Here is an 18,334-nt window from a genome sequence, read left to right on the forward strand (position 1 = left end):
ATGATTAGGCTGGTTGTCCTTGAATGGACCCTGGTTTGTTGGTTCAAACTCCTTCCTCTGCCTAATGGAACTGGGTTTACCTCTCTCGCTTCCTTCTTGTCTTTCTATACTCCCCCAACTTCCTCCCTCTTCTCTCCCCCTTTGTTATCTAACTCTCCCTTTATGTCTTTATATATTTCTCTCTCTCTGTCTCTGTACCTCCGATCACCACCCCACCTCAGTTGGCTGCATTTAGCTTTTTTCCCCCTCTTCTCCCTCTTGCTCCTTTTTCCTGTTTTGTTTTTCTGTTGTTTCTCCCTCCCTCCCTCCCTCCCTCCCTCCCTCCCTCCTACCTTCCTCCCACTGTCCCCTTCTCTCCCCCCACCTTCTCCTGCTGCTGTTCCTCTCCTCTGGGGCTCCATCCATCAGGTTGTCGGGGGCTGCTAGCGGCCGACTCCCAGCCACCATATTTCACCACCAGCCAGCCAAGCAGCTGACAGCACAGCCACCGCCAGGAAATTGCTTTGGCTGTGAGCGGAATTTCAAACACAGGCACACTGCGTCGCCCGGGCCGCCCAAGCACTGCTTCCCTCTCTCTCTCATTCTCTCTCTTTTTCTTTCTCTCTATCCTGTCAATCTCTCTGCACCTCTCTACACACATCTATATGTCTCTCTATCTATCTCTCTCTCTCTCTCTTGCTCTCTTCTTCTTTTTCTCTCTCTGTTTGTTATTATGTACTTATTTCCTCCCTGTCTCTCTCTTTGCACCCCCATCACCCCCATCTTTATATGTTTTTTTCTGTTTGCTCTTCCCTGCCCCTCTGTCTATTGCTGCACACACACACACACACACACACACACACACACACACACACACACACACACACACACACACACACAAAACACACACACACACACACACACACACACACACACACACACACACACACACACACACACACACCTACACACATACCTACACACACCTTATGCATTGCTGTCTCTCTTTGTCTTTTGTCCGGCTTCCCTCTTGTCTCCCTCCCTCCCTCCTTCCCCGTCATCTTACACTATCTCTCCTTTTCTACCCTCTCATTCTTTCTCTCCTCCCCCCTCTTTACGATCCACAGGGAACAAGGTGTGGTGCTGAATGTGGAATGAGCGGAAAGAGAGAGAGAGGGAGGGAGGGAGGGAGGGAGGGAGGGAGGGAATGAGATAAAGAGGAGAAAGAAGAGCGAGAGGATGAAACCAGGAGGAGAACGGAGTGATGAGATAGAGAAAGGAGGCTGAGAGGAGAAATATTCTAATACGTCTTATATTTTAATAGGTCTAATGGTTATAAATATAGCATTTAATGATTTAATTAGTCAAGTCAACTAGTCAAGATTCTTCTATTTTGTATTAATTTTGAATGTAGTTCATTAATTTTGTTTACAAGTGATAAATGAATATTAAATTAATCCATAGGCATCGACTCCATGAGTTTGTGCTGAACTGAACCTTGATATCCCAGGATGTGTTCCAAAGAGCTTCTTGTCATGTCACTGAATGCGTGGCTTTCTCAGTCTTTAAGAGGCCACATAAATGTTTAATGGGATTGAGCTCAGGTGACTGTGGAGGCAAGTCCATAACAGTCCTATGTCTTTTTTAATCTCTTAGTAGTTCTTGTGGAGCTTTGTGGGTGTGTTTGCCGTTGTTTTGAATCCTTCTGCACAAAGATACAAACCACAGGGTACAGCATGTCTCTGAGGAGTGGAGCGCTATTCCCTCCTCGTCAGGGTGTCGTCAATTTAGCAGAGGCGTCCCACTCCCATTTACACCTTGGATTCATCATTAAACTTGGATTCATCAGTAAATGGGACATTTTACTGGGATTCATCCACTGAGAAATGCTGGTGTTTCTCTGTCCTCCCTGAGCGTCTGGCCTTGTTTCCCCTCCTGAGAAGTGCTTGAGAAACTGCCACTTGTCCTCTGAGACCACCAATGCGACAGCCTTCTTTCTGACTGCAGTCTTGGGTTTTATATTTAGCAGATTGTGTATAATAAAGTTTTTTTTCTATCTCTCAGGGAAGTGATTCTGCTGTATTGATCTCCTGATGGTGGGGTCACTTTGGTTCTGCCTGATCATGATCTCAGTTTAGCAGAGTGTTGTAGAGTTTCATGCACTGCCCCCTCTTGGAAACCTTTAGTCCAGCCAGGATTTGATGCAGAGAAAGCTCCTCTTTGCTCCGAATAACAATTTGACTTCTGACACTTTCACTTAGTTCTGCCATTTTTCCCACTATCACAATGCTACTTAGTAAGTAATGATCTTATCTTGAATCTTATAACGCGTTGCAAGTTGAGTTATGTGCGCGAGCCTCAGATGAGTTGATAAAATCCAACTGATGAGGACGCCTGCTCAATGGAAGGAAGGAAATCTGACCTTTGATACAAAGGAGTTCAGTTTTTCATTGGCCCAAATTAACTTAATATGAACGTTGACCTAGAAATAGGACAGAATATTTTCCTCTTAATTCCAGATGATATAATTTACTTTAAAGGTTCTGAATCCTCATATTGTGTGATTATTTCCATTTGAATGCTTTATAGTGAGACAGTGTTGCCAACCGACAGTGCACTTAGTGAAATTAGGAACAAATTTGACTTACATATGTGAACACACTACACTTTTAAAAGCCATCAGAATAAGTCAGTTGTCTGTTAAAACAGTGGTTGGACTGAGTTTGTGAGCATGGCATATGTTTTTTGCATCTGCATTTCACATGGATCCTGGTTCACTCAGTGTCCCTAGCAATTTTGTTCATCTATTCAACAACGACAAATCTCTCAATCTAATTTATCATTTGTCCAATAATTTACTTTACGAGCAGTGAATTCAGATTCATCCAAAACTGTGCAACTCTATGATGTTCTCACATCTAGTGAGGGTTATAGTTAAAGGTCAGAGAATAAGTCAAGTCTGTGCAAGCTCCATTTTTGTATCACAAGATAAAGGCATATGGTGTGTGTGTGTGTGTGTGTGTGTGTGTGTGTGTGTGTGTGTGTGTGTGTGTGCGTGTGCATGTGCGTGTGTGTGCGTGTGTGTGCGTGTGCGTGTGTAGAGTGATAACACAGTCAAGCGAGTGAAACAGATCTTATCAAATCCATTTTACACAGTATACTGGAGAGAAAAGGCATTACACACTCAATATGAAGTCAATATTAACCTGATAAATAAGTATCGGGTATGTGATGAATCTCTGACATCCACATGAGTGTGTGTGTGTATTTGTGTGAGTGTGTGTGTCTACACAGCCTATTGTAGGTGTGCCCTTCAGGACGATTGTCTCATTGAAGTTTTCTGTGGGTGTGTGGCTCTCTTCAGATATGAGTGTATTCTCAGTTTGTAACACCTGGGTCTGGAGTCGTCTCCCGGGTGGAAGCTTCTCCTCAGCAGAGTGTCCCCAGAGCAAAGACAGGCCTTCCCCTCTCTCCCAGTGGATACTCTGTGGTGTGGACTGTTGCCGACACTGTCAGAAAAACATGACATCTTCCTCGCTAACCGGCTGTTTTTCACCTTCTCTCTCTGTTTCTCTGTCCTTCTGTTACCCTCCACTGTCCTCCCTCTTTTTCCCTCCACCAGAGGGTGAGTTTGGAGTTCTACATTGATGTCCATGCCCACTCCACCATGCTGAATGGCTTCATGTACGGCAACGTGTTCGAGGATGAGGAGCGTGTCCAGAGACAGGCAGTCTTCCCCAGACTGCTGTGCCAAAATGCACCAGACTTCTCTTTTGTAAGTCACATAAACAGACGCACACAAACACACCATGTTGAGGGGATGGCGCTCAGGAGCAGAATGTCACCGGCTTCAATCCTGAGGCTAAAATAAAACATGAAATAGCCATATCTCAGCAACTGCTGGTGAGGTGGGGTTCAGCCGGGCACTTACAAGAATTGCCAAGTGCTGCACTTAGTGGCACAAGAGTGAAGACCCTGGTTGCAGCGAGCACCTCCCTGGTGTAAATATGTGTAAGTTCAAGCATCTGAGCCCAAGTGTTGATTGAGGAAAACACACAGAACACATGTTCTGTATGTATTCATTCGCGATTGTTATGAAGCCAGCAGAGACATATTCATGAGTGAAAATGTGAACTCATCAACAAACCCACAAGAGGTGTTATATATATCTATAATCTAACCTAATTCTAACCCTATAATCTATAATACCTATCTGTTGGGACAGATGTGCAGATTAAAGGAGCAGTGAGGGGAGTATTAAGAGGAGTTAATGTATCTTATTAAACAATTTGGGAAAGGTAGTAACTTATAACAGGACAAAGAATAAGAAGAATCGTAAAATACAGAATAAAAATGAAATAAAATATACTAAAATAGGAAATAATACTAATATTCTATATTTAAATTAAAAAAACTTTATTTCTATAGCATGCATCTAAACAAGGTTACTATACCTAACAAAAAACATTGAACGACACAGAACAAAATAAGTATAAGAAAGACAGCACAAAAGAAAATATTAATAACAAGCAACATCCATTAGAACCAGTTAAAAATCTGGCTTTAAAAGGTTTTCCTATGAAAATATTTTTTGAGCAATGATTGTGTCCCTCGTCCCCCTTAGTTACCGGCTTTGTTTTAGCAAGTGGTGATTGGAAGATCTTAGTATACGACATGGTGCATTGGGAGTTGGTAGCTCTCTAATATTAATTGGGGCCAGACCCTGCCGAGCTTCAAAAGTTTAAAAACAATCCTTAATTTAACCTGCAGCCAATGAAAGTGTGAGCAGCAGCAGTTCTGCACGAGATGAAGCCGAGACACTGAGGATTGACTGGTACATGTAAATAGTGCAATGCAGTTTTCTGACAAAGGCGTGAATAATCATTTTCTAGGTCAGGAATAGACAGAGCTGATTGGATTTTGGTTAAATTTCTTTCACAAAAGTAACAAGATTTAATGAAGTTATTGACATAGGCTGTAAATTCTCACATTATGAGGCATATATGTTATGGATTTGACTTGTAGTTGCAGATTTAAACAGATGTTACAGATGCAGATCCACAGAGCGCAGACATATGAATGGACTGAATTTACACAGCGCTTTTCTCGCCTTAACAACCTCTCAAAGATCTTCACACTATGAGTCACATTCGTACAGCTCTGCTATATCCAGCACAGCAGCAGTCAGGGACAATTTGGGGCTCGGCGTCTTCACTTCAACACACAGACTTGAGGAACGAACGAACGACCGACCTTCCAATTAGTGGAAGACCCGCTCTTCCTCCTGAGTCATGTCCGCCCCCTACTGTGCACTCACACTTTATGTATGTGCAGAACACAAATAGCTAACGTAGGTCATGAGGAAGCACAGGGCCGTGAAAGTAGGTCAGGATATTCTATGTGAGCAATGCAGGTGTTCGGCTGAAGCACCTCTTAGTTGGCTAAAACCCGGTGTAGTTGGACAGGAGGGACTTTGTAGAGAGTGAGGGTGGTGAGGAAAACCAAGGAGGAAATTAAAGCGCTAGAGATTAATGAAGGAGAGACACTTAACAGAGGAAAGGTGTGGGAGGAAACATCCATCCACTGACTGCGATGCGCCTCGATCCGGCCACATGTGCATAACCCACTGTAATAACACCTTTTCACACAGGTGCATTATCCACCAAAGCGTTTCCTCTCGGGCCTGTGTCACTTCCACTGACCTTCATTTTGTCACTGATGGTGACATTTCCTAGCGGAGCCACTTACACACGTCATAAAGAGTAACCTTTATTGCCCATTGACACCCAGCGGCCAGTGTGCCAACCTGGATACGGAGAGGAGCCCGACAGGTCGATGTTCGCCCACATGTGTGTGGAAATGTCACTGACTGTCAGTGTCTCTACTGTATCTAGTGTCACGGCGAACAGGTCAAATCCCCCCCCCCTCCTCCTCCTCTCTCTCTCTCTGTATCTGTATTACTTGTGTGACAGCTGGCCCAGGGGTCATCTCCCTCCCTGTGCATTGTCCCCCCTGCCCATTCAGCACTACCTAAAGCCCAGTGCAGCCGCAGCAGCAGCAGCACAACACAATCAAGGCAAACTCCCACTGGTAGCTGCTAAGTCTGCATTTCAGCGAGGCAACTCTCACTGCAGCAGAGTGGAGTGACAGTGAACGGAAACTTTTTCCACACTCTTCCCAAGACAGCATCGTGTGTGTTTGTGTAGTGTACCGCTGACACACTCAAACCCAAAATAGACTAGCTTTTTCTCTTTTTTTCCCTCTCTGTTTAAGCCGTTTACAACCAAGCTCCGTAATGACATTGAACAAAGTGAGTCTGTTAGAATAAACTCTACCCTTCATTATTTCTCCTGGCTTCTCCAGAGGCCCACAAGTGCAAGTTACAGAGAAACAAATGGGTTTCCACTGATGAGACCTGTCAGACAACAACACTGACCGTAACTGCTTTGTTTCTTCATTCATCAGCCAGCAAACTCCTGTCAGTGCAGCAGCAGTGGACGGCCACGCATAAGTCAGATCAAATTTGGAGTCAAATATTTATGATGCAAATGTTTTTTGTGCAGATGTCAATGGATATATTATTCATATTGCAATAAGAGGTTTATTTTAATTTAGCTTGTCAAAGGCCAATTCACTTATTACATGATTGATTCAGGTTTCATACGACCGACTCAAGACCCTTCAGAATATACAGTATACACCATTAATAACGGTGGTAATAGTCATGACACTTAACTGGACTCACAATATTATTAGACTCTACCATCCTGCTTATGATTTGTCTTCTATTTACACAGAAACACCTTTATGTTCATATCATGACACTTCGGTTCACCTATATCCTGTAACCTCTCATATTTGACCTTTGCCTTAAAACATCACAGAAATGTTTATATCTTGATTTATTTAGAGCTAATTCTCTGCGGGTTCACAAAATGACTCATTTCACATCACAGACAGTAAAGTCATTTGATTTATTGTTAATACAAAAAATGTAACCAATGACTGAGCAGCAAATTATTTCCTACACATAAACAAAACTGTAATTTCATGTTTGCCCATCAAATGAAGCCAAAATGTCCTGGATACGTGTGCCGCCATCTTACGTGTACTTTACCTTAGAGTTTGACTTGTCCCATCCACTAACATGGAGGCATGTCAATCAGTCACCAGGGAGCGATCAAGATGGTTTGGCTTAACTTTTGGGGAGCAGTCATCTCTTGCATATTTATAAACAGTCTGTAGTTTGGGCTAATGATCTCCATTGGGGAAGTTTTCCAGACTACAGTGTCCTGCTAACAGATGATTTACCACAGTGGATATTTTGCAGACACAAAGACTCCGGCCCAAGTCCTCTGACTGAAGTGTTATCTTTCTGCTACTTCACATTGATGTTGTTTTTCTATTGTATCCCCTTAGTCCAACACGTCCTTCAACCGAGATGTGGTGAAGGCCGGTACCGGTAGACGTTTCCTTGGTGGTCTCCTTGACGATACGTCCTACTGCTACACTCTGGAGGTGTCCTTCTACAGCTACATGCCCGCTGGCAGCAACGCGCCTGTGCCCTATACTGAGGAGACATGTATCCTTCAACATATGTGATCTATGTAGTGGTTATGGACACAGCTTTTGTCCCTGATTGGACAAGTAGACCCTGATTAACTGATCTTTTGTCGGAATAGGTAGCCTATACACACACACACACTCATTCACACACACACACTGTTCCTGCAGTGTATTTCTCCCATTGAAATCAAGCCAATTGATCTTGTAATCATTGGACTCATTATTTGTATATCTGCATTCCTGGTTGTGAGTGTGTGTGCATGCGTTGTGGGTCAGGTCACGTGTTCCCACTAGAAAAGCATGTTGCTCTTTTGTTGCCTTGTGTTGCGACAGATGTGCAGTGACAGAATAAGGATGTGATCGCTGCGTCTATTGATTTCATTTACAAAGGAAAGAGGAGAAAGGGGCCTGTGGCGGCATATGTAGAGCTGTGTGTGTGCTGTTGAGGCTTTGATTGCAATAAACAATGGGACAATGGAACAAACGTGATTCCTGTCAGCTACGATCGTGCACACACGCACACACACTCACAGACATTCATCATGGGAACCAAGGTCACAGGTGCCTTAATGGATCCAGATGGGAGGAAGTTTTCCTTCAGCTGACCTTCTTAGGGCTGAAGAGCTCCTGAGAGCTGGCCGACGGCGGTCTGATCTGACCGATAGAGAGACGGAGAAGAGGGGAAAAGAGAGATTTAAAGAGAGCGATAAGGACCCTACATATGGAAAGCATGTGCTCCCCCTACACACGCTCACACACAGGTGGAGGGAAAGTTGGACATAGACGCAGCCCTAGTGCCCTCTAGTGCCAGGAGCCAGCACAGTCTTAGGTGTAGTTATTTCAGATTCACTCCCACATGTGGGATTAGTGAAATTCTGGTCAGTTCACATCGCATTGATGGGAAATTAGTAGAAAATCGACATCATACCATTTTTGGGAACTTATATGTTTTTCTCAAAAGAGAATACAAAGAAAAGGATAAACCAGAACTAACTTTGATGAGGGATCTCTGTGTGTGTGTGTGTGTGTGTGTGTGTGTGTGTGTGTGTGTGTGTGTGTGTGTGTGTGTGTGTGTGTGTGTGTGTGTGTGTGTGTGTGGTGTGTGTGTGCGTGCGTGCGTGCGTGTGTGTGTGCGTGTGTCTCACTTTAATGCTTCTCATAGAATCATCTCAGGTCTTTAAATTTCAGTCGTTATGCACAGATAGAAATACAGGCATGTACGTGCACACACATGTGGCACCACGACACCCACGAACTTGCAGCTTGCCTTACGTTGAGGGGACAGGTGTCTGGCGGCTATGCAGAACAAACAAACAGCTGCACATAACCAATTCCACATGGTGTTTTCATTAAAGCAAGATAAGCAATGTGGAGCCTCCATGTGTTTGCAGAGGGGATATTTCTTCCTAAGGTCAAATTTGGAGAGGACTCAGCTCTGGTGGGAGGACTTGCTTGATCTTTTTGTTTTTCAGAAGGGTGTGTGTGAGTGTGTGCTCGTACATGCATGTGTGTGTTTTTCCCTGCGAGATGGGGAGGGGTACGAGGAGGAGGGGCTCCACAGGGTGGGCAAGCTAGCACAGGGACCTGGTGTAGAGTGGAGATTGGGGTCAGGCAGGTTGAAGGAACCAACCATGTCGCTTTTTACGCCCCAGCAGTCAGCTCGATGGAGCGTGCAAATCATCAACAGAGACCTTTAGCATCTCAACGCCCCCTCCCTCCACCTTTCTCACCTGGCACGCACACACACACACACACACACGCACGCACACACGCAGAGGCCCGCACAGTCCTCTAAACTAATACATGACAAATAAGTAATAACCTGGGCTCCTAACTCCCACCACTTCCAAACACGATGCCCTTCCCCTTTAATCTTTCCTGACTCTCCTCCTCCACTGCTGTGACTTGTAGCCACCAAAAATTGAAACCTTAACCTTTGTCACAGCTGAGACTTTTGTCACAGTTTGAAAGTGCTCTGGAAAAAGGTGAAATGCATTGTGTGTCTGTGTATGTGTGTTTGTTTTATGATCTCTTCTTTCCATCTCCTCTAATGTCCTCCTCTCTCCTCTACTCCGTCCTTTCCTCTCATCTCGTCACCCAGAACATAACAGCTCATTATATCATCTAGTCAAGCTGAGAATCCTCTTCTCTGAAACAGCGGGGACAACCTCCGACGTGTGTCTGTCTTCCCTTCGTCCTCTAATCATTTAGCACCTCTGTGTGTTGTGTGTGTGTGTGTGTGTGGTGTGTGTGTGTGTGTGTGTGTGTGTGTGTGTGTGTGTGTGTGTGTGTGCGTGTGTGTGTGCGTGCGTGTGTGTGTGTCCTTCATATCAAACTGTACATAAAGTTAGTTTCAGGTAAAATGCTGAATAGTACAGTACCCTCCGGTTCTGTAATTAAACATATTGGCCTTTGAATTTTACCAGGTTTTCTTTATTGTCATAGTCCAACTGTGTTTTGCGATGGACCTTCCAGTTAAGCCTATGAAGTAGAAACTGTAAAGTGGAATAGATCAAGGTTGAGAGAATCTGGGACGTTGTTCAAAACTCAGCTTGACACTTTCCAGTGTGTGTGTGTGTGTGTGTGTGTGTGTGTGGGTGTGTGTGTGTGTGTGTGTGTGTGTGTGTGTGCGTGTGTGTGTGCATGTGTGTGCGTGTGTGTGTGTGTGTGAGTGAGCTTTGTGGGATTACTTACCTTGGTGTGTGTGCCTTTTTGTGTTGTTGGGAGACTTTGAAGCATTATTCGAAAACTTTAAAAGTCATTCAGACAGTAAAGCTTCACTGCTCTTGTTTTTCCCGCGTTGATTTGAGCAGTAGCTTCTTCTCTGTCACAGCGTAGTCGTGCACATTTTCAGTATTCTCAAACGTACAATTCTGAGAGAAAGACGAGTGCAATGTTTTGCTTGTTTTCCTTCAGGAGAGAGTCATGTAGAGGAAACAGTGGTCTTCCAATCTAAAGTGGTAACTCACATTCTCGTCAAGGGCAACATTGCTGTGTTATCCTTCCGTATAACTGTGTGACGTCAGTGGACAGGTAGATGCATCAATGCACCGCGGATTGACTGCCTGTATAACTGTCTGTAACTCGTCCTAAAAGTGCATGTGCGCACACTCTCTCTCTCTCTCTCTCTCTCACTCACACACACACACACAAACGCACACATTTGTCATCCTCTCCATTGTCTTCAAAAAGCAACACCCTAGCATGCACCTCGTCATAACAGTGAGACTCCATGAATACCAGAGCCATGCATCAGTGAGCCTGACACCCAGTGGACAGCCTGTGACAACTATGCAAATGATATAGCTGGGAGGCAAATATGCTTCACAACCAGACATCATACACATCAAACCCACGTGCACACACAGACAAGTGCACACATAGAAACGCATAGACGCACACACACACACACACACAATCAAACACAGATGATTTCACAAATGTCAATGCCGTGCTCAGGTGAACTGGTGTCCTCATGGGTACTCACATAGAAGCACAAACACACACCTCCAGTTGCTTTGCAGTAGTTTTTGCAAATGTTGACGTTCATGAAAGGTCTGAGGATGTTAGTTAAAACCATGTGAAGTGCAAAAGGCATTTTTCAAAATATTGACTCGAGCATCCATATGCAAAAAAAGCTAAACTTCATGACGAAACTTGAACAACTCACATCTTTGCAGAATCTAATGCTTTGTTTTATTTTGTATTTTTATTTATTTATTTTATTCATCTCTGCTGTAATTAAAATTCGACATTTTAAAAAGGAATCTCTAAAAGCAGCACAAAGACTTGATGCCATAAGCCACAGGCACCCAGATGAGACCTGCATGTATATTGTTATATCATCATGGACTTTTTGTTCTACAGCACTTTTCTTTTTGGAAATTTTATCGACAAAGTTGAGCCTTTTCTTCACAACAAGAAGAGAAGAACTCCTGTAAAAATAAAAAAAGCAGGAAGATAAAAATTGCGAGCTCACACTGTTTTAGAGCAGCATAAATCAGTGTCTTGTGTTGCTGTTAGTGAGAAAACAGAAGCCTTTCTCACACTTCTTTCATTTTATTGCTCAGGTTTCAGCGCGTGTCTCCTTGGCAGTGACAGTTCCTCCTAAATCAGCCTCTCTTGGTCCCTTTGGGAAATAGGACGTGAGGTCTTTCAGTCTGTTGAATCGTTATTCGGGACAAAAATGTGCCTTTCTGTATTGCTGTTGTTGACTAGCCTCTTAATTAGCATTGATAATTAGCGCTCTATGCGTCAGGGCGGTGACAGGACCTGTCAGTGGTCCGTATTGATGGCTTGAATGTCCCCTTGCTTGTCTCCTTGTTAACTCCCGTCTGATCTTGACAGCATCCTCCACGTGTCTTGTCCATTTTACCACTGGGAGCCTTGTTGTCTGATCATCACCTTGTCTGTCTGCCAAGACCAGGCACGAGGGACACGAGCCGCTAAATGCCACGCTGACAGTAAACAGCTGCAGTAAACAAGTCATGATGTCCCCGTCCCATTTGTCTCACGTATCCCCATCTCATCAGCACCTAAACTGCCACGTCCTTGAGCCATGACAATGACCTGCTATTGATTAGACAAGACCCTTATGTGTTTGGAGATGTTGGAGAATACGCCTCACAGTGACAAGACAGGAAAGGCCAAATCCATTCACCTCTCTGAGCTCCTCAAAGCTGCATAATGATAACACAATGATTATGATAATGCCAAGAGATCCAGTCAGGTTCATGATACAGTATGAACAATATTATCAGTATCAGTCACACACGGTGCATTCAGATGTGGCTGCCTTCATATGGACTGCAGCACCTGAACTTTTTTCAGAATGTTTCCACTACCACCCACCTCTTTACAGCTGGCCGACTGTTTCCTGGCACACACACACACACACACACACACACACGTCAGCAGCAGCCTCATTCCGGGCCCTATGGGTTCCCCCGGCGACGGGCCAGACAAGCATCAGGGCATCCTCCGTGTCTCGGACGATTTGTGTCCGTGGATGAAGTTGTCCTTCGGAAGCTGACCGTCCATCACGAATCCTGCTGAAATAGACAGTGAGTCGTGACAAGCCAAGCTGAGAGGCCATCTGCGCGTGGTGGGGTCGTCCGGGAGATATTTGTGTCGCTGAGCGTGTGCGGCCAAAAAAATCCAGACTGGCACTGAGCTCTGCTGATGAAAGAGAGCAGAGGAAAACACCCAAAACTTTCCTGAGGTCAGACAAAAGATGTTACAGATGCAAGAAGAGTGAATGTTAGCTTATATATGACTGTGCGTTTATATCTTTTATTGTGTACATGTTTGTGAGTGAACTGTACATCAGTTTATCAGCTCCTCACAACTAGTAGATTAGTGACTATATCTACCTTCAGGTCATGTCATTTTCAGTCTTGCCAGCGCCATGGCTGAGAATGTCTTTACTTGAGACTGAAATATGTCAAACCTTTAGATGGTTCATGGTTCCCAGAGGATGAACAAATGCTCATAGTAGTTCTCTCTAGCGCCAACAACTGTGTGACAATATTTCACATCCTCACAATAATCAGTACCTGCTGAATGTATTGGTATAAAATATAGTACACTCATATGCATATTATTAGTGCATTGATGTGACTTAACAGCCATCCCTTTTTTATGATTCACATGCATACGTGAGTGTTTTTCAACATTCCAACTTCAAAACACATGAACAACAAAATTGGAACAACAATGCATGCTCAGTGTCTGTCCTGATGAATTCTTATAACTTTGGTGCTCACCTAACATATAGTGCCACATTCCCAGATTCAGCTGGAGCTTGTGTTCATTGCTAATTTAGTCAACATTAACATGGTAACAAAGTGAAACTAAGATGATGACCTGCTAAATATCAGCATGTTATACATAGCCAAATTATCAGTGAGGTAGCATGCTGATGTTAGCGTTTAGCTCAAAGCACAGCTGTGCGACTAGCACGACTGCAGACTCTTATCTTGTTTAGAACAATTATGCGCTAAGATTAGCATAAAAGTGAGGACACAACCTCACTTTCTCCATCTGTGTTTTATCTTCGTCTAATCAGTATCATCATCCAGCATGAGACAGACTGTGAGACCCATCCACCAACACACACACACACACACAGGACGCACAGACAAACAGCCAGATGGGGTGTAAATATAGACTCTGGAGTCGTGTGGAGAGAGTTGCCATCAGCCTGCCGGGTGAAGAATGAAGTCTTGTGCAGACTCCTGAACACGCACAAAAACATCCCCTCACAGGCCAAGGTGACAGACTTACAGAGGGACTTTCTTGCATATTCACAGACATAACTTACCAGGTGTACCCCTAAATATGTGTGTGTGGGTGTGTTCCTGTGCTTGTTTGTGTGTTGTTTGACAAACTACAGAGCCTGAACTCTACGCCCAGGCAGCCCGCTCAATCCGAGGATGGATTGTGTACAAGTTAACAGCTTTTCATCTTTGTAACAACCACGAGTTTTGCAGCGCAGGTCATTTTTTATCATTATGAGAAATTGGAATCTTCATCTTTGTCTGTATACCAGTTGTTTCAATTACACACTCGTGACGGATAGATGGTCCAGCGGTCGACAGGCCGTATCTGCGTATCAACAAGGTAATGACAGGGGAAACGTGACAGATAATGTCACTGTGTTGCTCCATCATACTTCAGTCTTGTGAAGAATGGAGGAAGCTAAACATCAATGCCTCAAGATAGGGTGAACACATTTATGGTTCAGGTTGTTTTGTGTTGGCGTATTTATGAACAGATGTAAGGATGTTAGGTATTGATGTTGGATGATGGAAGAGACAGAGACACATGTCTGAAAGGATGGATGGATATTTTCAGCCGATATTGTTGATAGTGTTCCTCAGTCCATGCACCTCAGCGTCATTGTTTGTATTTAACTTTATTTACTCTATCCTTACTCTTGATTGGGAACATTGTCGCTATCTTGGTTCTCCACTTCTTCATTATGTGTGTATGATTGTCATCGTTACCTGCCCTGCTGCCTTAATGATCACAGCCGTAGCAACACCACTCATGGACGCTCGGCTGTTTTGTAAAAGCAGTGAAGTTATTGATATTGTCACTAATGTAGTCAGGGCCAGTTGAGCAGGCGGATGATGTTTGTGCTCACCTCTGAATTTAAATCAGGCATCAGCGTGTAAGTAATTACTTTTGTGTGTTCAGTGTAAATTTGAAGGTGTCATGCACCATAGAAAAACATTACAAATTAATTATTAAAGTCTTTTGTAATTTAAGCTAAGACCTAAAGTCATGTCAAGTTGGAATCTTTAGTTTACTCTGTACATTTTTAGCTGTATCTACGACTCTGGCTCTTGAGCTTTATGGAATCTCCTACTTTCAGCTGCTACCCTAATGCATCTGATTTACAGACCTTTCTATCAAATGAACTACTTCACAACTAGTCAGAGCTGCATTAAAAGCACAAATAACAATAACAGAAAATATGGTGACACAATTTATCAATTAATAATGTTATTGGTTACTCCAGTACAACTCCAAAAACAAGTCCCTACTGCTTATGGTACAAACCATAGACTGTATGAAGATGGACGACATGACTGCTGCTCGGAAGTGAAGCCAAAGTATTTTGATGGACACCTGGTGGCTGGCGGCAGTATAGGTCGTAAATCTAAAGGGATGGGACATGGACCACACTGAAAAGTAAAAATACTTCACAGATGGTTCCTGTCATTTACTTCTAAAACACTCTAAAACAATTTTTCCAGTAAATTTGCTTTTAATTATTAGATATTTGATGCTAAAAACAATGGAGTGAAACATCATGATTGACAGCTGAGACTGACTCACAATTGGTCGAGCACGTGTATCAGTGGGACCTCACAACTACATCTCTCGATTGCTACTGTGCAGACTCTGACTCACGATTGGTCGATATTTTGGCTTCATTTCTGGTTAGCGGGAGGAAGTGGAGTAAAAACAGACATATTAACCTGCAGCTTTAACATTCACTCCACAGTACAATGACACTGCTCCTCACCAATGGTCCACCACTTGGTCTGGGTACCACTGTGGTAGGAAATGTTTTCACCTGCAGCTCATCCAGACAACTGTTCTTAACTCTGGTGCCTCAGACATGAAGCTGGGCAGGAACGTGGCTCGTACCTTCCTTGATTACTACAAACTCAGCAACCTTATCAAGGACAACAGACCAACTCACATACAAAGGTAAAGCAGAATCGTGTCTTGACTAAATACTAGTAGAAAATAAATCATTTACAGATTTAACCTCTTCCTTTTGCATATTATTTCTTGCATCTTTGCTATTTCCTGAACTTAATTTCAGTCATTCACATTCATATGTTCTTGTCTCCAGCTCCGAGGTGAAGTCCCCGACAGGCAACGGAAAGGGCAATGGCGTCGGCAGAGACGCAGTGGACAGACAGAGAGAGAAGAGCCAGGGTGTCAGGCACTAGACAGACAGACGGACACAGACTGAGCGTGTATCAAATGCAGAGCACCGTGGAAGGAGAATCCTTCACACTTCATTGCCTTTAGAAGCTCCACATTTCTCTGGCTTTGAAGACTTATATTCACAGATTTGTAACAGTGGGGTTACTGGTATTTGGAGGAAATTAAATCAGAGTGTCCTCCTGAGTTATTTAGTGAGAATGAAATGTGGACTGTTGTAAACGAAGGGAAGACAGACTATAGTTACCATCTCTATCAGACACGTTATAAAGGAGGAGACAAAACACTTAAAGAATTCTAAATAGAATAGATCCTAAGGCTCAAGATGGCGGTTTTATGACACATGTTCTGCCGCTCACATAAAACAGCAAATAAAACCTGGAAACGTAGCAAGCAAATCCTGACATGTTTCATGACAGTTTCAACTGATGATTATTAAGCATGGAAGAACAAAAAGGCAGTGTGTGATGCATCAACTGTATTTATTTAAACATCAGACACAAAATCCCTCATTTCTTGAAGTGCTCTGGTGGGATGAGCTGACAGTGTTGTGTCACAGTACCTTGGATTGAACCAGAAAAGAGGCTAGTGTCATTTGACAGTTTTAGACTTAAAACATGTGGGTTTTATGTTCTGGTGACCATTGAAAGTGCAGCTACAGCTCTTTCCCCGTTCATTTTATTCTAAAATGAATGTCCAGAAACGTTACCAAGGTGGCTGCCAAGTGATGACACTCACCCAAAAGTACTTTGTTTTTATTTAATCTGAGGCCTTCATTCAGCAGCTCATTTTTTGTGTATTTATATATATGTTTGTAAATAGATGCATGCTTCTCTGTTGCTACTGACTTACTTTATGAGTTGACCTGGATGATGTTATTATTGTTACACCTGGCATTAAAATGTGTTTTTGTTTATCGCACTGCAATCAGATAGTGTTTGATGACATGAAAGTAAAGGTATAAATGCACCCAAGACACAATGAGGGTGGATTGTGATCCAAATGGCCCAAAAACGTCTGGAGTTTGGACACATACGTGTACATGCGTTTGCGTTCTTCATCCACATACAACAACAAGTAGTGTTGACATGATTATTCCTAACGATTGTTCCAAACCAGCGAGGTAGCACCAAGGCAGCTAGCAGCCATTAGCCAGTAAACACATGAAGCCGTCCTCTTATCAGTCCGGATGTTTTTCAAGAATAAATGTAGGAAAGAAAAGAGCAGTTTTAGTTTTTTTATGGATGACACTGGAGACACATTAATACCTGGTGTAAACGTGATCAGGTTAAATATGTCGATATGCTTTTTAATGTCGGGTGTGAACGGAGTCACTGTTGGTTTTATTATCAATTACGCAATAAACACTTTATCACCTAATCGTGATGTTGTAGACTCAGTGGCCTGTGGCGTCTGACAGAGAAAAAACAACCCAGACTAAAGACTAAAAAGACACGACACATGACCACAGAGAAATGTACAACAAACTCAAGATGCAAAACAACAACAAATGGACTCAAACTGACCACAGAATTACAGAAAATGCTCACAAAATGCACAATAGAACCACAGAGAGAATCAAAACTCACCAAATGATCATAAAGAGAACAAAAAACTGTAGAGAGACAAAGACTCCGGCAGTCATGTGTGTGTGTATGTGTGTGTGTGAGTGGGGTTACGTGTCTATGCCCTCAGGCCCATTTACTCATAATCTGTCCATATGTGTATTTTTGCATTGTTAACATGGATTGATCTGTTTGTGATCATGGTAGAGTTTTGCTCTGTTAACAGTGGTGTCTGAACATGCACTGCATTATTAAACTCTAGGTTTTAGGACATTTTGACTTAAATGCTATAAAGGCTTTGTGGGCAGATTTGGGATTTAGATTTTACTTCTTGGTCACATGACTCCACATCTGCTTTGTGACTGTTGCTGTAGCTCACCTTCCTGTTCAAATATCAAACAGGCATATATAGACACTAATGTAGATCATCACAGATGCACCAACAACAAAATAATTCAAATGAATACTCTAACAGTAATAATACCAGGACATATTGGTAATCTAAGTAAATGAGAATAACAAAAAGAAAACGGTCAAAGGGAAGACAAAAGGGAAGGATGATGGTTTTATTGAATTCAATCTTGTTAAACTGACATGTGCAGGAAGGAGAAATAAGAGATGAGACAGTAAGAAGAAGATTCAGACACACTGGATTAAACTGCACATGCTCATATAATCATGTGTATGTAATAAAGCTGATGTTAATACTGTGGGGGGAATCAGTGGAGCATATGTTGTTACACTATCAGAAATATGAT

At 43.0% G+C, this 18,334-nt stretch overlaps 1 protein-coding gene across 1 annotated transcript in view; it reads left to right on the plus strand.

Annotated features, from left to right (window-relative positions):
- The window catches only part of agbl4 (AGBL carboxypeptidase 4), a 268,469-nt gene extending 251,531 nt beyond the window's left edge, over window positions 1–16,938 (plus strand). Inside the window, exons 10-13 of the mRNA XM_035176609.2 lie at window positions 3,602–3,754; window positions 7,399–7,561; window positions 15,675–15,768; window positions 15,917–16,938. Coding sequence (XP_035032500.1) covers window positions 3,602–3,754; window positions 7,399–7,561; window positions 15,675–15,768; window positions 15,917–16,016 — 510 coding nt within the window. The 3' untranslated portion in view covers window positions 16,017–16,938. The remainder of the gene's footprint in view (window positions 1–3,601; window positions 3,755–7,398; window positions 7,562–15,674; window positions 15,769–15,916) is intronic.
- Window positions 16,939–18,334: the final 1,396 nt, after the last annotated feature.

Source organism: Hippoglossus stenolepis, chromosome 14 (assembly GCF_022539355.2).
Source record: "Hippoglossus stenolepis isolate QCI-W04-F060 chromosome 14, HSTE1.2, whole genome shotgun sequence".
NCBI classification, from domain to species: domain Eukaryota; kingdom Metazoa; phylum Chordata; class Actinopteri; order Pleuronectiformes; family Pleuronectidae; genus Hippoglossus; species Hippoglossus stenolepis.